Source organism: Sarcophilus harrisii, chromosome 6 (assembly GCF_902635505.1).
Source record: "Sarcophilus harrisii chromosome 6, mSarHar1.11, whole genome shotgun sequence".
NCBI lineage: Eukaryota > Metazoa > Chordata > Mammalia > Dasyuromorphia > Dasyuridae > Sarcophilus > Sarcophilus harrisii.
The window spans coordinates 198,647,298-198,667,694 of record NC_045431.1 but is presented as its reverse complement, the minus strand read 5'-3'; the positions used below and the strand labels follow the sequence as shown (position 1 = coordinate 198,667,694).

General features: G+C 38.5%; 1 protein-coding gene across 14 annotated transcripts in view; it reads right to left on the bottom strand.

The window, feature by feature from the left end:
- SOX6 (SRY-box transcription factor 6) overlaps nt 1-20,397 on the bottom strand; it is a 633,323-nt gene that overhangs the window by 199,797 nt on the left and 413,129 nt on the right. For all 14 annotated transcript variants that reach the window (XM_031942052.1, XM_031942057.1, XM_023506259.2 and 11 more), the window contains 2 exons: nt 8,090-8,262; nt 4,538-4,606 (listed from right to left, as the gene is read on the bottom strand). In XM_031942052.1, coding sequence (XP_031797912.1) covers nt 4,538-4,606; nt 8,090-8,262 — 242 coding nt within the window. The remainder of the gene's footprint in view (nt 1-4,537; nt 4,607-8,089; nt 8,263-20,397) is intronic.

The following is a 20,397-nucleotide window of genomic DNA, read 5'->3' as shown; positions in this document are numbered from 1 at the left end:
ATACACACATACTATATAGAATATAGTAAGTGCTTAACAAATACATTGATTTAGAAGAGGGGAAGGAAGAGAGGGAGGAAGAAAAATTTAGAACACAAGGTTTTGCAAGGGTAAATGTTGAAAACCATCTTTGCATGTATTTTGAAAAATAAAAAGCTATTATTTAAAAAAGAAAAAATGCATTGATAAATTGATTTGATTTGATTTAAAAAGTAATTCAAATTATTTTTATGGAAATCCTCATAGTCAAAAATTATATTTTAAATTTTCAGTTATTAACATAGGAAAAAATTACATTCAAGATGAAGAAAAAAAATGCCTTTGCCCTTTCGAATGTCTCTAGATATAACCTCTAGTCTGTAAGCTTTAGAAGTAAATATTCATGTTTTCATTTGCCACACTCCCTCTATTCCAGCCCTTAAAAATCCAAAGAATCAGTGCCAGTCAAAAGGTAGTAGCAAATATATATATATATAAAGTCTTCCTAAATTCAAGTCCCTGATACTACTACTGATACTACAATACTGTACTATTCATCAAGCCTGCAATTCCCAGGGCTGACCACGAGTATAAGGATTTGGGATCTGCTATACTCAGACTTTTCTTAGAAATATCTGCTTTGGCCAAGTTGAAATCCAAGCAACATAATGCTGGGTAAGGAATCCAGAGTTTAAAGGGACATTAGAGATTATCTAATCCAGGAGTTCTTAACCTGTTGTCTGTGAACTTTAAAAGAAAAATTAACTTGATTATTATTATTATTATTAATTTTTTTTGGTAATCCAATGTACTTTAATGCATTTCTGAGAAATCCACAGGTTTCACTGTACTGTCAAAGGGATCCATGGGACAAAACAAGGTTAAGTATATCTTATCTATTCAAAGGCTCTAATTTTTTAGCGCCTAATAAGTAATTCAGTCATGTAGAGTAAACAGCAGAATTGGTGTTGGAACCCAGACCTGTTGATTTTAAATCAAAGAAAGGGTTAATTTTTCTTTTGAGTGAAAGTAATCTCTAAACTAACCCATCCAAAAGATTCCCTGTTAATATTATGGGCACAAATAAGATATTTTATGTTAAAATTAGCACAGTTAACATTTCTAATATATATTTGCCCATTTGGAGGTTGGTTTAGAAAAATATTAAAAAGTCACTTAGAGAGCATAACTAAGAGAGTTTAATACAGTAAATACCTGTTGTGTTACCCTTTGAGAGACTGATAAATTCTGTGTACGGAGTAGGTGTTTTCCACATTTGAAAAATTCCTTACATAATCTCACAATGAAAATTTAAATGTTGAAAAGAGATGAGAAGTTATTACAGACATAAAGAACTATAGGTCTGAAGTTCTTTATTTTCTCTTGCTTCATCAAGCACAAGCTGCTGTTAGAAACAGACTGACATTGCTAAAATGAATAGGACCTTAGCACTTTGATCATCCTCATTGGGAAATGGGATGGACAATTGTGAACATTTTCCAAGCATATCAGTAAAATGACTTAACAGTTAAGAAAATGACCATAATATCCTGGTGCTTCATAAAAAGCATGTGGAGAGTTTTAGACCAACCTCTGAAGCATTATAACAAACCAATAGGGTCATATTTAAGTATTATGTAGGTAGTTTTCCATAATTAGGGAGAAAATCATAATGATGAGTTCAAAGACTGATTCATCTTTTCCCTTAAACTCTGATAAATTCATAATTGCAAGAAAAATTTTGAAATGTTTGTTTTGTACTATTAAACAAGGAAACAAAGTTTTCCCCTTTCTTTTTCAACTGAATAGCCACTAGAAAGTTCTACTGCATGACTAAGTATAACAGTTTCATGAAAAAAAAAAAGATCCATTTCATGTCACAGACTAATAACTATACAATTATATGCAGGTAATAAATACTAATAATAGTTCATAAATAATGCCTTAGACTTACTTGGTTTCTTTCATCTGAGGTACTCAGAGTCATTTACAAACATTAATTAAGAAGGGCAGTTGAAGTCCAAGCAACATAATGCTGGGATGAGGAGTAAAATATTGGAAATCTGGGAGTAATAAAACCAACAAGGGCAGCAGTCAAGGAGCAAGAGTAAGAAACTAACCAAAATACAACCATCTCAGGGAGACACTTCCATTTCTACTTGGCAAATAGAAGGGTCATAAAGAGTAAATAGCAATTGAATCATTTAACACTTACTATATCCTTAAGGAGGGATCCAAAGAGGAAAATGCAGAATATGAAAGATTAAAAATCCTGACCTGCACAGTAGGAAAGGTACAACAATTCTAACAAATCTAGTATAAGAGAGTACCTGAGCAGTTATTTAAGAATCTCTGTAAGAATCATGAGACAGTCACCATCAAAAATTATAACAAGATTTTGTTGTAAAGACAGACAGGCAAGATTCCAACATGAAATACAATTCTTTGCATTTAGATGTCCTGCATCTGGGCTAATAGATTTCTGGTGGGCTCTAAATGGCACATTTTAAGAGGACTATTGACAAGGCTAAGTGCATTCTAAGGAAAAGGACTTGGATGATTAGGGGCCTGAAAAAACATGCTTTATAAGCTGAAGCAACAGAGAACTTCTAACCTAGAGCCCACTAAGAGAAATATATTCCTTGTCATCACACAAGTCAAGGACTGTAACTTGGTAGAAGGATTGGATTCATATTATGTGACTGTAGAGGAAGTTACAGAGATACAATTTTAGCAATTTCAATTGTCCAACAGCTAAACAGGCTGCTTCATGATACAGAGAATTTCTCAAAGCTGCTTAAATAGAAGTTAGACAGCAAAAAAAAAAAAAAAAAAAAAAAAAAAAGAAAAGAAAAGAAAAGAAAGAAAAAGAAAAAAGAGTCTTTTTCAAATAGCCAGTGTCAATATTAATAATAGTATTAGTCCCATATTAATACTTGTGAAGTTGATTTCTGAACTCATGTTCATGGCTTACTAATTATTATTATTGAAATTTCATCTTAATTTCAGCCAAGCATTCTACTGTCAAGATCTTTTTAGACCCTGATGTGGTCATTTAGTGTCTTAGCTATCCCTCCCAGATTTGCATCATCTGCAAATTTTATGAACATGCCATTACATTTTATGTTATCTCCTCTGGTTAGAATGTAAGCCCTCTAAAGGTAGGAAGTGTCTTGATATTTCTATTTGAGCGTAGCACAGTACTTGGCACATAGTTAGCATTAATTAAATGATCCATTCATTTACTCATTCATTCATATCTTTATCTAATTATTGAGAAAAATGTTAAACATCACAGAGTGAAGTACAGGTCACCTGCTGGAGACATCCTGGCAAGCTATCATAGAATCACTGATAATCATTCTTTGAGTCCTACCATTTAACCATTTTTGTCTATCCATTCTTCTTTTGCACAAGAATAGTATTAGATACTTTATCAAATGCTTTGTTAAATTTTAGGCCAAATATTTATAACAAATTGGGAGGAAGAATGATCTAATAGGACCCATTTTAATAAAGCTAGGTAGGATTTTTTTAATCATCAGCTTTCTTTTTCTATATGTTCACTAACTATTCCTCCAATGACTTACTCTAGAAATTTCGTAAGAATTGAAATGAAATCAAGCTTTCAGTTAGTAAGAATCTTTTCTCTCTCTTTTTCTTTCTCTGCCTCTCTCTCCTTCCCTCCTTCTTTCTCTCCCCTTCTCCTACCATCTCTGTCTCCATCTACCTCTATTTCTGTGTGTTTCTCTCTCTCCATCTCTGTCTCTCCCATTTCCAAAAAGGGAAAGCCCCACTTAACCATGCCACATCTTCTTCTATCCTTCCCATGAGGGGAGAAGAGAGCTGGGAATTCGATGTTTGTTTCTTTCTTCTATTTCTAAAGGCATTTTATCTCTCTCTCTAGGCCATACTGAAAGTTTGAGGATAAAAATTATGCCCTGTTCAATTTCTTACCCAACAGAGGACCCTGCCCATATTGGAATGTGTTAAATTAATACTAATTCCTCAATAAATATTTGTTAATGAATAAATGCATGACTGGGATGGGGAGAAGCACAATCTGTATTCTTCTTGTTCATAAGCTGTGTGATACAAGAATTGGTCAAATCAAACCATCTTAGGGACCCAGGAGATGTAGAGCAGAGTATCTCACACTATCCAAATTACAAGCAAATCACAAACCTAGTGATGTCAGAAGGTCAAATACCAAGGAGGAAGATGTGGGGATGGGAGTGTCAAAACCCCACAGACTCCTGGGTAAATCGGTACAACACCATGCCAGACAAATGACGGGAGGAAAAACACAGGGGTTTGTTCCACTGACTTCTCAGAGGAACCCAGGACATCATTAAAAAATTCACAAGTGTTGTTAGACCCCTACTGGGTCCAATATTGCCTAGAGTCACTCGGAAAGTCACATAGGCTGACTTTGGGTAAGTGAAACTCTTGGCACTGCTCCCTGTAGGAGAGGGGCATGTCTGCAACCTGGGAAACTCTGTCTTCAGAAGGGTGAGCATGTAAGTGCAATCTGATGAGAGTCATAAAACACACTGACCTGAATTTGCTGCTGCAGGAGATTGATTTTGTGCTGCTGTTGCAGAAGTTGCTGTTGCTGCCTCGCAATCTGTCAGAAAAAAAGTTTCGTTAAGTTACAATCAAGTGTTTAAACCCCAAGCATCACCTCAGGTACATCTCCTGGCATCTGAACAATGTTTTATTGCACCTCGGTGGGCAAGGGCTACTGGAAAGTGAGTGAGGCAGCCCAGGAAAGGTGGAGAAAAGGACAAATCCCAACCTGGTGCCATCTCTCTGCTGGCTCCTAAATCGCTATGGGCAGATGAGCACCACTGCTTCAGGGGGCTGGTTTGCAGACGCATCACATCACCTAGACCCACACCTGTCATCTTGAAAGGTCCAGAATTTGAAATTCTGGCCCTTAGAGAGTGAAGACTGTAAACCTGTAAAACTCTAGCTGCGCTTTTCTAATGAGATTAATTTGAGCTGAGAAAGCAGAAATTGGAAGAGTTAGGAAAGTTTGATAGCTACAAAATCTCTCCAGACTCAAAATGGGAGTCAGAGGTAGAGTTCTGTCCTTTCAGTACCTATCAGACAGTCTTCAGAAGAACTGAAGATCAAGGAAAAATTGCCACAGGAACCCCACAGCACCTTTCCCCACCACCTCTATGTGTGTTTGTGGATATAGGTAGAATATAGCTGCATGCACATGTAAGGTCTTTGAGAACAAAGACTTTTCTTTCAGTGCTCTGGACATAATGAGTGCTCATTAATGCTTTATTCATTCATTCACTTAGATTTAAGTAAAATAATACTACAATAAGTTGCAAGGAATTTTACAAGTAATTATCTCATTCCATTCTCACAATAACCCTGGGAGATAGGAGCTATTCTTTTGACACTGGAAACAATTTACAGATGAGGAAACTAAGGCAGTCAGAAGTTACGTGATTTGTTCATAGTCTCATAGCTAATTATTATCTAAGGCTGGATTTGAACTTAGGTCTTCTTGATTCAAAGTCCAGAGCTCTAGCCACTGTACTACCTAACTCTTAAATAAACAAATATGTTTGATATAGAGACAAATGAGAGAAAGACAGAGACAAAGAGACAGAGACACAGAGAGAAACAGAAAGAGAGAACTGGAGACAAAGAGACTTCCTTAATAAGGAAACCCCTACAAAATGAAGATAAACACCTACTTTGCAATGTGTGGTCTAGAGAACTGCCTTAGGGAATTAGGACATTGGTAAAGGAACCTGCCCAACATCAAACAGCTTGTATTGAGAAGAGGACTTAAATCTAGTCTTCCCAACTGAGGCTGATATCAATTCACTACCCCACTGTATGTGAATATACATGTACATATACATATACATATTTATATATATGAATATGTATTTACACATACATATCTATTGATAAACATATGCAAATATGTGTGTATATTGGCTTTTTCCCCCATTGCCTTTGGAACAAGCTACTTAGAGCCAAACTTTCAGGTAAAAGATTTCTCAGGTTTCTAACTTAGAGAGTCACTCATCCCCTCTTAAGGGGAATGAGTCCGTCTGATCATCATAAGGGGATTCCCAAACAGTCACTCCATTCTTTTTCCTGGTTAAAAAATTGGATTCCACGCCTGAAAACATCTTCTGGTGTACAGAAGGAAGAATTAAGCACTTCAAATATCTACGGCTGGATGCTCTCCTTAGGGGGGACCAAACAACTTTCCTAGGATAATGATGCTTAACACAAAGCACAGGCTAGATAGCAGGCTGCACATTATCCCAAACATTGGATTGTTACAGCTTTAAATTTTGAAGGCAATGCAATGGTGAGAGAAAGCTCACTTCTAGGTAAGGCTGCAGCAGAGAATCCCAGACAAGGAAGGGAGCAGATTCGAGGTGACCCCTGACTTTAAAGGTGCTCTTAGGAAAGTGTCAGTGACTTGTCTTCCTATTTCTCAGCCACAAAACCGAAAGTGGTTGTCTCCATATTCTAGGGACATCAATCTAGGATATGTAAAGAACAGAGCATCAGTTCTGAGCTGCCCTGCCCAGACCTCCCAAGAAGCAGGAAGCAAATTTCTTCAGACCAATCACCTTCCCGGTGAGATGACTGGTAGAATAGTTTTGCCAACTACCTAAGCATTGCTTCAAAGGTAAGTTCTCATTCAAGGAGTAAGACAGATGGAGCTGGGGTCAGGGTGACTCAAAGGGAGTGAGAGAAGGAAAAGGAAAGGATAGCATTTTAGCCCAGGGACTCAGCCAGCTCTCCTTGACACAGTCCAAATCACTAGAGCACAGCTCACGCTGCAGCTCTTAGTTTCATGCTAGGGCCTCTGAATATTTATTTCCTGCTTGGAAACCAGTGAAACACCACCAGGCATCTAATATTGATGGTACCTCCTAAGTGATAAAGTGATGCATAGAAATGCATCCCAAACACCACAGCACAATTACCATCATCCACTCTGAATGTATAGGCTTGACACAGTGAAGTATGGGACATAAGCACCATGTGGCTCAAATTCTGAATTTTATTTGCCAATCGGCTGAGATACATGCTCGCTTCATTGGGCATGACAACCTAGTTTTAAGTGTCATTTAATTTTCATTTTGAAATATAATTACAAAGTGTTCACTGTAAGATATCACTCGTCTGCAAATGTGTCAAGATTAATTTGTGCTAGCTTATTCACAAGTGTCAATAGTTAATTACTGTGTCATCTCTGGATGGCTAAATGACATTCTAACTTCTGATTTTTTACAGTCTTCCTTTATGTTATTTTCCATTAGGGGCTGAGTCCATATTCCTACATGTGGGCAAATATTCAAGCACATAAAATACCAGACGTCACAACTCATTAAAATCAACAGAGCATATATTGCTCTATATACCCCTATAAAATACATTTAACTGAAAAGATAATTCCAGTAATAATGTCAGATTCCTAAAAACTGCACATTAATTTGGGTCTGTCTGATCTAATGCCTACAGGACTGCTCCATGGGATCATTGTTGTTAAGATTACTGCACTCTAATGAGACATATAGAACATTTGGGAGAGTGACTACCTTTAAAATTATATAGTTTAAACTTTATTATTCATCTTGTTTCCTTTTGACTAGTTTACAGACAGTTTTTAAAATCGGAAGGGCCTAAGCTCAGCTCCATGATTCAAGCTTATAGGTCCTTACCCAATGTTAGAAAAAAGTATGGGAATTTGGCTGGAAAAGTTCACCTGTGCTAATAAAAAGCAAATGTATCAAATGCTACAGAGGGAACTATTCCTAAGTGATTGATTCCCCACCTTTGTTCTAGTACACTGGCCCCATTATTCTAGAATAATTCATGTTATAGCTACTTTGTCCAGTTGATACTCTTTCCTTTGACCACAAATGGTATCTCCCCTCCAAAGGAAAAAAATAAAAATAAAAACCTTCAACAGGTTCTGAACTGAGAGCATAAAGTTTGAGGGAGGTCATTGTCCCCCCAAAATCATGAAGCTGATCCACGTGACTCTCAGTCCTTTGCATGAGGATCCCAGCCCAGGATGCAAAAGGGTCAGCCTCCCAGCTGGGCACCTCACCTGCTCTTGTTGCTGGCGAGCTAGGTCCATCTGCTGCCGCTGCTTCTCTATCTGGGAGGCCGCTAGCTTTTTCTGTTCATCATGTGCAGCCAGGAGCTGCTCCCGTAAACTGATCAGCTGGGTGATCATGGTGGAGAGCTGCCGTTCTTTCTCCGCCAGACTCTCAGGGGTACCTAAAGGGGAGAAAAGACATTGGGAATGTCTAGGAAGTACAAGCAAGTAGACAAGATACAGAAAGGCATTTTAAATCTAAAACAACCAATTGTAGTCTACAAATGGTGACTCTTGCACGTTATCAATCTAGAGCTGGAAAGGGTCAGAGGGACTATCAAATTCAGTTTTTCATTTTCCAGATGAAGAAACTAAGACTGAAAGAAAGAAAAAGAAATAAACGAAGGAAGGAAGGAAGGAAGGAAGGAAAGAAGGAAGGAAGGAAGGAAGGAAGGAAGGAAGGAAGGAAGGAAGGAAGGAAGGAAGGAAGGAAGGAAGGAAAGGAAGGAGGAAAGAAGAATTTTTTTAAGCATTTACCATGTGCTAAACATTGTACATATTCTATTTCCTTTAATCCTAACAACAACACTGGGAAATAGGTGCTATCATGATGCCCATCTTACCAGTTGAGGAAACTGAGGCAGATAAAGGTTAAGTGATTTGCGCAGGATTGAACAACTAGTAAGTATCTGATGTCAAATTTGAACTGAGGTCTTCCTGAAGAACCCGCTATTTCTATGACTAAAAACTTTTGCATATAAAGACCAGTTAAAGGAACAAGAGAAATTTAGAGAAGACTCTTGAGGATCAAGGTAGACCTTAAAGCATCTAAAGTATCTAAGATCATGTAAAATAGGAATTAAATCTGGGTATTTGGGTTTTTTGTTTGTTTGTTTTTGTTTTTAGCATGAGAAGGCAGAAAGAGAACCAGTGGAGGGAAGTCTGAAGAAACCAACTTTCACTACAATTGACACAAAAATGTGCTATTTGCTCCCTTACTGATGCTTCCCTCCATCCGTGGGAATCTTTCAGCACAGAATGGATGGTCATTTGACAAGAATATTTGAGAAGGCATTAAAGTCAGGCTAGAGGCCACTGTCCTCCCTTGAAGCTCTGAGCATCTCCCAAACCAGAATGGAACAGGAGAAAGAACAGCGATCAGAAGACCTAGATTGAGATACAATCTCTCTTACTCCTACTTGTGCTAACTCTGGCCAGCCATTTATCTCCCTGGATCTGTTTCTTTCTCCATAAAATGAAAGGAGAGATTAGACTTGATCCCTAGGTTTCTTCCAGATTCTACAATTAAAATTTTATGAAAAACAGATATTGCCAAATCAACAAAATAAAACAAATCCAAAAAAAATTGGCCAAGACAAAAAGTCTTCAATTTGTGGTACAAATTTCTTGTTTGGTTTTTTTGGGTTTTTTTTTAAGATCTTTGTAATATTCTGAGCTTCACCCTGAAGGGTGTTCCCTGTGCTTCAATAATGCCTTGTGGCACTGAGATCAGGAACCCTATTACTAAGGATAAAGGGCCAGGGAGTCCTTCTGTATCCATCATCTGAGCCTAAGGAGAAACTCAAAACTGGCACCAGTGGAAACAAACTCAACCAACATCATAGTTTAGAGGGGTGGTGAAGTGGATTGAGGGAGGGGGTAAAGATGGGGATCAGTTGAAGTTCCCAAGTTCATTCTTTGGAGGCAACAATGTTGCTTTGGGGCTCCCTCACCCTCTTTTTTCACTTGTCATCCTTCAAAGGAAGCAAACATCCTCAGGGTTGAAAAGGTTATGCATAAGGATATGGTGTTTAATAAGGATGAAGCCTCTGAACACTTACGGCATGCACTAATGGTGCTGAACAGTCTTTTTATGGGTAAATTGCACAGCTCTCCTAAGTAAAGGGTACAGAATCCTTTTGTGAATCTAAATTAGAGCATTTCACTGTGGCACAAGATAAGAATTTCAACCCACTGTACTCGAGCCACACAGGTTTCATTATGAAGGAATGATCTATGATTTGAAAGCTTTTCAGAAAGAAGCCACCAGCTGTCAGCAACGACAAAGATAGTCTTTTTTTTTTTTTTGTAGGAGGGGGTGACTAGCCTCCTGATGGCTGTTCTTTCCCCCTTCATTCCTTCAGAGGAAACACCAGAAGACAAGAAGAGGGCCTGATGATACAGAAGTCAGGAAGAAGCCTTTTTTGTTGTTAATGATGGCACTGTTCCTTCATGGGATCCTGGCCAAACTAAAAACAACAATGGCCCACTGAAAGGTGACTCCGTTGTAGCAGAGAAGCTGCCACTCATTTGGACAAACTGTCTTGACAACCCTATGGTCAGTCTAGAAAGAGTGACTCAGAAACAATGTTGGAAAATCATACCTGGATGTGGAATTTTTATTTTGTACATTATTAAAATAAATTTATGGAATAACTTTAATATTTATTTTCTTTTATTTTTATTAATTAAATTAATTAATTCATATTATAGTTCTATATAATAAATTAATTAAATTAAATTAAAAATTTAAATTTAACAAATAATAATAATTACCTTATAGATGTGTTTTTTCACAAAACACTGGAGAACTTAATTCATTTGCCAAAAAAAATTAGATTGTATCAGAAATTGTGATTAGATGCTTCCCAGATGTAATGAGGCCAGTAAACAAAGATAATGGAAATGCAGAGGGATCTAGGTAAGGGAAAGAAAAACCCACAAAGTTCTTAGACCTAAAAAAAAAATATCTTTCAGCTTTTCAGGAAACTTCCCCAAAAGCAGAAGAGACTTTACAACTAAGAGAACAAAGCAGGAATAGGGAAAGAACTAAGACATATATACTTTCCTATTGATGCACTGATAACTGAACAGATCCAAGCATTTCAGGCAAAACATTTGTGTGCCGTCTTCTTTGCAATTTATTATGATGTTTTTAATATTTCAAAATGTTGGTAAAATATCGTTTTTAAGCCTACATAATCACTTCTTTTTCTCAACTTTTATTTTTCAGGTGTCTACCTATCAGCAGACCATGAGCTAAGTTGAGCTTGAGCATGGAAATTAGAAGATCTGAGTTCGATATCTCACCCCTTACTTGTTATTTCAATCTCCCTTGGCCTCAGTTTGCTTCTCTGTAAAAAGAGGGGGGTGGACTAAACAGTCTCTGAGGTCCCTTCTTGGTCAACATCTAGGAGCTTATGATGGGAACTGTACAATCATAGCCCCTCTGTGTACAACTTTAGACAAGGTGTATCCTGCATCTCCTTCATCTGGAAAATAAAGGGCTTCGTTTAGATCACTCTTAGGGTCCTGTCCAACTCTAAATCTATGAGCCATGATCATCTTGTGTGTATGTGTGTGTGTGTGTCTGTCTGTCTGTCTTTCTGTCTGTTTATAAGAAGCAGGAATAGAAAGAGAGGAAGCCAGAGATAAAGAGCTAGAGACAGAGACAGAAAGACAGACAAGGACAGACAATGAGACAGACAGAGAGCTCCCAGGATATTGAAATTATTGGGAAACACTATGACAAGAGTCACTTGGGCCATTAGGACTCCCTGGGGACTTTTTTTCTTTGAAGATTTGTTAGAACATTCCCACAACCTTTATTCATTTTGTTGAACATCAAGTTTTTCTCAAGCACCCACTCTAAAGCAGGCACTGGGTAAGGGCTCAGGATACAGACAGAAATTCATGCTCTGACCTTGAGGAACTGATTCTTTCTCCTCTGCCCAAGGAGCTAAGGAAAATGCCTAAAAGGTCTCTTAAGTGTTTAAAGATGAGAACAACAGATTCCCCAACTTACAAAAGAACCTCTCTGGAGAGAAATTATTATCTGGCGTCCATAAGCTTTTTAAAATATATTTTAATAATTATTTCAACATAATTAGCTTCTTTTTAAATCTATGCTTTTCATTTCATACTTTAAAAAACATATTTTCTGAGGAGTCTAAGGGACTCAGGTTAAGACCACCTCTTTGGAGCTTACAAATATTGATAAAAGACCTAGTATAATGAAATAAAATGAAGCACTACACGGAACTTTTATAAACATCACATCCTGCCCTCGATATTTTTTTATCATCTACATTCAGTGACTTGGATCTATATGATCTGATCAAGGATCAGAAAGAGAGATTTTGCATTTGTATTTATTTGTTTTGGAGAATCAAAATCTATGATTATCTTAGTGGTGCAAGCTTCCAGTATGAAACCTTCCACCATACAGATTCCCCATTCTCTTTTAATATACAGAAGCAGAAGATTGCTCGAAGTTCTGGGGATTAAGCAGCTTGCTCATGGTTTTTCAACTAGTGGCAGCCACAGTCAGGATTTTAAACCAGATAGCCTTTCTTTAATGCATTTTCTACTCCAGAGCTTCTTAACTGTTCCTACTTGTGACTCATTTTTGCATGAGAAATTTTTATGAGACCCCAGGTATATAGGTATATAAAATAGGTAACCAAAAAAAATTACTGATAATAACTCATAATTTCATGACCCCCCCATCCAGTTATGAGACCCCAAATGGGGTGATGAGACAGTTTAAGAAGCCGGGTTCTACTCTGTAGTGAAAAGCAATGTGGGTAATTGCATATCCTCTATCTGCATTTTAACTTGGTAGATATGGTTTATCATTGAAGTTACTAGACTAACATGGACGAGACTACTCTAAAAGACTCAAATCTCTTCATAGGACTTGAAAGTGGAGAGTAAGGATTTGTGCACTTATTTTGAGAAAAGGTGGAGTTTAGGGGGGAATATGACACAATGGAAGCATACCTGCTGAACACATCTATCAAACGGGTGAGTTTCCTGAGGATCAAACTAAAGTGCTCCCATGGACTAGTTTACATACACACAATCTGTAAATTTTTCTTTTGTATTATTTCCCTTTCCCCTTCTCTTTTTCTTTCCCTTTCCCTTTTCCTTTCATTTCCCTTCCCTTTCTTTCTTCCTTCCTTTCTTTCTTTCTTTTTCTTTCTCTTTCTCTCTCTTTTTTTCTTTCTTTCTTTTTCTTTCTCTCTTTCTCTCTCTCTTTTCTTTCTTTCTTTCTTTCTTTTCTTTTCCTTCATTTGTTGTTATAAATTCTGGTTTAAAATTATGGATTTCAGAGCCATAGTCCATTATATTTCTGTTTTAGTTACCTAAAAGTAGATATATTTCTGCAATAAATAAATCTGAGTAGGTTCCAAGGACTTAATCAGTAGATAGGTTCTATGCTCCATATCTCAGGAATGGAGAGAAGCTCTCGCCCTTAAAGCAAGAGACCACTGGGTCCTTAGAAATAATCTGGTTCAATATACTTTAACATATTTAACATGTATGAGACTACCTGCCATCTAGGGGAGGGGGTGGAGGGAAGGTGGGGAAAAGTTGGAACGGAAGTTTTTGCAAGGGTCGGTGTTGAAAAATTACCCATAAATATGTTCTGTCAATAAGAAAATATAATAAAAAAAATCTGGTTTAGAAATAATCTAGCCCAGAGGTTCTTCACTTTTTTGTGTGTCATAGCTCATGTTGACTGTCTGGTGAAGTCTACATATCCAGTGTCTCAGAAAAAAATGCTTTTAAATCACAAAGCACATAGGATTATAAAGGAATAGGGTTATCAAGGTATGTTGGAAAAAAAGACCTTGATCTAAATCAATCAAGAACATCCCCCCCCCCCCCGCCCCCAGAGCCACAATCACATGTAATAAGGACTAAAGGATCAGGATTCAAACCCAGCCCCTTTGGACTCTCCAATAAAGAAGTTCAAATAAAAAGTCTTCGCCTTAGAATAGAAACTACAAAAAATGTAGTGAAAAACAGTGGCTACCCTATGGGACACAGAGGAGTCAAGCTGAGATACTCCTGGCTTGTCAAGAGACGCCAGGAGATTATCCCAAGCCCTCTGATGCTCCATTTTACCTCTAGATGGGAAAAAAATCTAGCCATTAATTATAGTTTAACTTTTGATAAAGTAGCAAACTGGACAGCCTCCAAAGCCCTGCCTAAACCATCAGAGGTCACTGGGAGTAAGCCTGATATCATCTGTTTCCCATCCTTCAGGCTGGAATCCCTGTTCAGCCTCTTTGCTCAGCCAAAACACAAAAGAGGCCTCCTCGGAACACATGGCTTGGGGAAGGAGCGAAGAGAAAGCCTCGGCAGAAACAGCGGCAAAGTCTGGCTGCCTGCTTCCTCCAGCATCATATCTCATGTGTCTGCAATTCAACTCCGTACCGTGTCTATTCTCTAATTCCAAAGACAGTGCTTTTTTTTTTTTTTTTTTTTTTTTTTTTTTTTTGGCTTTTTCGTGTGTGTGTGTGTGTGTGTGTGTGTGTGTGTGTGTGTGTGTGTGTGTGTGTGTGTGTGTTTTGTTCCATGGGGTCTCCTTTATCCCCAAACCACATCTGTCTTGAGTTTCTCTCAGATTTGTCAGGTGGATCAGTGCTCCCCAGGGCCTGCTCCAGCTGAAGTATTTTAATTTGACTAAACACCTGATTTATTTTATCTCTCCGATGAGAAAGGCAGTTTGTCTTAATAGAGCCTGTCAGCCCACAGTCCCATTCATGGCAATTTACAGGCAGCCAGGGACGCTGGAAGAGAAGAGTGCTGTGATTCTGTACTTTATCCTCCTCCAGAAAGCACCTAAAAGCAGCTATTCACTGCTACTGCATGTGGCATTTTAGAACTGAATTAGCTTTTTATTCAAGTAACTACACTTGTTGTGAATAGCTTATCTGTAAAATTGCTACATTCACTACTGATTTTATTAACCTTTGGCTCTATCACAAAATGGTCTTCAGTTAGGAAAGACCTTTAAAATTGACACATTTTTCTTAGGGGCCTTTATTCCAGTGACTTCAGATTTACTGAATTTGATCCATTGAATTCTTTACCAGTTGTACTTAAAATTTTGAGTCTCAATAGGAAGTCAATAGTGCGTAAATAAGGAAACTTTTTTTATGTAAATACAGTGGCAATTTCCTTCATCAAAAATTTTCAAATACCATCCTTCATTACAACAGTTTTGAAATCAGCCCTCTAGCCTCGTTTTGTGAGAATCTTAAGAAGTTGAGAAAAATCACCCAAAGATATCAACTTTTGTGCTTTCCAAACTATTGTTAATGCCCTGGGTTATTCCTAGATCCTAACTAGAAGAAAGCAAAAGAAAGAGAATAGGACATATAAAATCATGGCATTGAGATTAGGTTGCTAGACAAAAAATAGAAACCTAATAAACAAATTACAAATTTAATTTTTTAAATGTGTTTGGGGTCATTTTTTCCTGCCCAAAGGCAACTCCTCTCAGAATATCTTATTTGAATATGGCAAAGTATTATTAAATTGGCATAACTTTTAAAAGTTACTTTTAGGAAAAAGGAGAAGGCAGCATTGGGAAAGAATAGGAACTGTCTAGTCTGAAATCTGCTGATGCAAGCAGCTTGACCAACACTGGACTGAACAGAGGTTTGGCTCACTCCTTTCATATCTCAATAAACAGCTGAACTACTTAAATGATCCAAGAAGTTTGATTTCCTCAAAAGCCAGCTCCCTGAGCGTAACTGTTCATTAACAGTAGATCACTATAATGTTGAATGGAAAATCAAAAAGAAAATATGATGATGATCAAGGGAGGAAAAAAATCTTCAATTTAATATATATCCTCTCTCCAATACAAACTGAAACAGGAAGTTTTTATTTTATCATCCTGACAAATTATGTTTTGTAATTTGAATGTTTATTATCTTGTGCAAGAATTTTTAAGCTGGGGTCTGTGAAACTTCTTTAAAAATTCTGATAATTACATTCAATAGAATTGCTTTACTTTATAAATCTATGTGTTTTATTCCATGTATTTAAAAAAACACGATTCTGAGAAGGGGTCTGTTCATTGACTTTACTGGACTGCCAAAGGGATTGGGGACCAATAAAAATATAGAAAAAAATCTGTCCTATCACAAGGCCCTGTACTAGACACTCAGGATTCAAAAATGAAAAACTGTGTCCCTGCCCTCATTGGACTGATACAAAAATGTGCTAGAAGCAGAACAGAGATATGGACAAAACTCTGAAGAAAAACTTGAAAGGGAAGAGATGAAACAGCTGGGAAAATCAGAGAAGTTTACATGAAGGTGATGGCACATGAGTCTGGATCTTAAAGAAAGATAATGATTTCCATGGGCAGAAATGAGGACCAAATGTGTTCCAGGTATGGGAGAAAACCTTGCTCAAATGAATGGAGCAAAACATGGCAAGACAAGATTGAGACTGGAGTACAATTTGGCCAAAACCCAAAGTGTATAAATACAGTTGTATGGAGTCGGCTGAAAAGATAAATCAGTGCCAGACAGTGCCAGGTCTTGAAGGACCAGTTAAAACTGTGTCCTTGCACAAAAGCTACCAATCTCTAAGGAGTCGTATGACAAGGCAAGGAGTACTTCTGCAAGAGGTCCATGAATCCATATTCAAATCCATAAATGAATGATTCTCCCTTCAGTAGACTGAATGAATAAATAATGAATGGAAAAGTATGTATTAAACACTATGCTTAGCCTATATTATATGAAAATGTCTCACACAATACAAAATATTTCTACTTCTCAAATGCTTATAGATGATGATATAATAAAGAAAATATAAATTCATTTCTAAATATTAATAAATATATAGCACTTTTTGGTCATTATCTATTTTCTGAATTAAGACACTAATAGAACTAATTACAATCACCCAAAAGAGCCAGGACATCATCATCATCATCGTTATTGTTGTTATTATAATTATTTTATTATTGATTTATTTGGGAGCATCCAAAAGGGATCTTCAATTATTATTATTATCATTATACATTTTCTGAATCAAAATGAACTAATTACAATCACCTGGGAGGGACAGAATATCATCATCATCATCATCATCATCATCATCATCATTATTAATTATATTCAAAAGGGGTCTTCATCCTTGAAAACACTGGTCTAGGGAAAGGCCCACTCCCTGATAATTTTAATAGTGGGCTCATCACACCTAACTTAAATGAACTCAATAGGATTTAACAATAAAAATCACAAAAAAGCAGCAAGAAGACAAGAAGGAAAGATTAAAGTAGGAAGAGCCAGTCCGGGGCACCATCAATTAAAAGAGACAGGGCCAACCAACCAGAAAGGCACCAAAGATACTTAAAAAGAAGAGTTTCATGAACAAATTTCCTGGTCATTTTTTAAAATGGACATTGTTAGAGGAAAAAGGCCCAATACAATACCAGTCATGAAAGGGAAGTGCATTTGATCTCTCTGCTCACAGATGACCCAATTCAACCATTCAGTCTCACCTTAAGTCTGCACACACATCAGATGGGCTATGATGTCCATACTTCACAAGACTTTTGCATTTGCCTTTTTTTGATAGAGGTTGCTTTTAAATGCCACAAAATAGAGCAGCACCAGTCAACAAAAATAAACAGGGAAGACTGGAGGAACTCTGCGTCTATGGGAAGGCCTCTGGAGATAAAAGTGACTTTGTGGAGACGCCTGGGAAAGGACCCCCCCCCCACCCTCCCAGTGTACCAGCATCTAATTTGAGGTCTGATTCCAAAAGGCATTTAAAGAGCTTTCCACTCTAAAGGGCCCCGAGTGCATCATAAAGATAAAGGATTTCAGTACAAACCCACCACAAAGACCTCTATTATCTTATCAGTCTTTGGTTACAACAGCTGAACCAATATGACGAAGTTCTGAATGACTTTTTTCAAAACACCAGAACACTGGAATTTCTTTGTTTTCCCATCAGTCCATCCATTGTCACTGCTCCCATATGCTACTGTCCAGTCCCCAGTCAATAAAAAGTTGTATAAATGCTGCAATTGTCCTCTGTCACACACACAATCAGAATAAGGAAGCCTGCAGAGCTGCTAAGGACACACAGGCCGACTTCTTTCCCAGAGGTGTGAGAATTTTCTTTACAAAAATGTAGATTCCCTCCACTCCTTTGAGCTTCACAAAATCCAGCCTGGACAAATGACACTAGGAGAGACGTGCCCACTCCCCATCACCTTTGCCACCATAACGGGTGCCCTCAGCGGTGATCTTCTCTCCCCCCATCTCTACTTCCCTCTTTTCCTCCCCCTCTCTCCAGCTTAAAAGCCTGCTTTAAATGAGAGCTATTCATGTTCCTCATCCATGGAAGTCTGACATCCCGACTCCCAATCCCACAGCAGAGATGTTCCAGTGATCCTCCAGGTAATTCCACTCAGGAATATCTGTGCTTATTAATAACAATCAGTCCATCCCTGGGCATCTGTACTGAGACCCATAGTCATCAGTCAGGGTCATAGGATCCTCTTCCTTGCTTGAAGAACTTGTGAGCAGCCTCTTGCTGTTTAAGAGACTCCAAGGCAGTGGTTCTCAAAGTATGGTCTAGAGAATCCTGGGGGTCTCTGAAACCCTTTTAGAGGGTCTACAAATTCAAAAATAGTTTTTATTTCCAATGTGGTAAATGTCTACAAATATAATCCAGATAAACAAAAATGCTTTGGAGAGATCCTCAATAATTTTTAATAGGATAAAGATACTGAAAACAAAAGTTTGAGAACCACTGCTCCAAGGCTTCAGATCCCACCTCAGACACTTTCTGGCTGTATGGCCTCAGTTCCTCCCTATTAAAATGGGAGTCATGAGAGCCACTTTCCCCCAGAGTTGTTGTAAAAATCATATCAGGTTATTTAGGGATGTAAAACCTATTGAAAATCTTTAAGAAGCTCACGTAGAAATGTGAACTGTGTGCAGCAATAGCTTTGGGATCTTGTGGGAATAGGGCTTCCCCTTTCCTCAAGATGCTTAATCAGGAAATTCCCAGGGGATGTCCGCCAGGCAGAGGCTACTTTACGCAACTGCATCCATGGCAGTGATGTCTAATGTCAGGGCCCTGAGATACTCAGGCGCTGTCTAAGGTTCCTCTTCAAAGATGACTTAGGAGACAGGTCAGCTGGGTGACTGGGCTTCTAGGAAGCCTAAATTTCCGGCATCACCAAGAAACAGTGACAGGGGAAACTAAATAGCCTTAAGCCTGGGACAGTGAAATCAGAAGACCCCCCTGGCCCTAGCCAGGGTCTTCCCTTCTTGAAGCCTCGGTTTCCTTGTTTGTTCCAGGAGGGACCTGGATTTCTAAGGCCCCCATGCAGCTCTGAACATCCTATGGAGGTTCTGCCCTTGGCCACACACAAGTTGGCACCCTGGCTGGCATTCAAGGCCTTCCCCTGTCCTCACACCTCCCCAGCATATGGCCTTCTGGTTCCAAGCCCAAACACAATAAATATGCAGCCGGGGTATTTTCCAACATGCCACATACAATATTTACAACACCTATTAAATGCCTGATAAACAGACTCAAATATTTACACACTTCACACAGGATCCATGGTGTTGCTGCCCTGAGGGGCCATGTGCCTACAGGCAGGTATCAGCAGGTGCTAGCCAAGAGGAAGTCATTGAAAGTCGACAGAAATCCAGGAAGTGTGGCTGGCAGGGTTTCTGGGGCCTAGCAGGCACAGCTGAGGTTTAGGACAGCTGCCTATACAAACATACCATATACTTGTCCCTATAAGCCCGCTTGTGTCTTTCCTCAGAATCAAACCTGTCCCTTTTCTGGCCCTGAATGTCTGCGCTCCTACATAGTTCTCCAGGATCGGGTTCAACGCTGAGCCCGGTAGCTAGTGTGCTACCTGGTACCATTTAAGTAGTGTCGTAAAACCGACCGGTTTCTGGATACCTCTTACCCCTGGCCCTGGCCTGGTGACCAGAAAAATCCCACCAAGATAGGAATTGGGACGTTTTCCGTAGAAGAATGAAAATGCATGATTGGGAATGAGCCAATTAATTCTCATGGAACTCAGAAGTCAGGGGAAGTATTTTACTGTCCCCTAAGAGCAGGACCCAAAAGGAAAGGGGCTGACACTTAAAGATATCATTGGAAAGAGTTTGGAAACAGTGGAGAGGAGGGCAGGAGAAGCTCCAAGCATGATGTTCTTTCCTGGGAGTGCAGCCATGAGAGGGGTTCAGGACAAATTGGGGCAGAGTGCTTAGGGAGACAGAGGAGGGTGCCTGAAAAACAAAACCATCATTTTTAGTCATCCATAAATTGAGTGTATGGGGACATGTGGTTTGAAGGAGCATGACTCTAAGATTTTGACTCCCACAATGCTTGGGGCCAATTTGATATTATTCAATGAGAAGAATTCTCTGGACTTCATTTCCTAAAAGGCTCGCACATCTGGTCACAGAATTCCACGATATGACAAGGCAAAGACTGATTGGTAATGAATGCTCTATGAT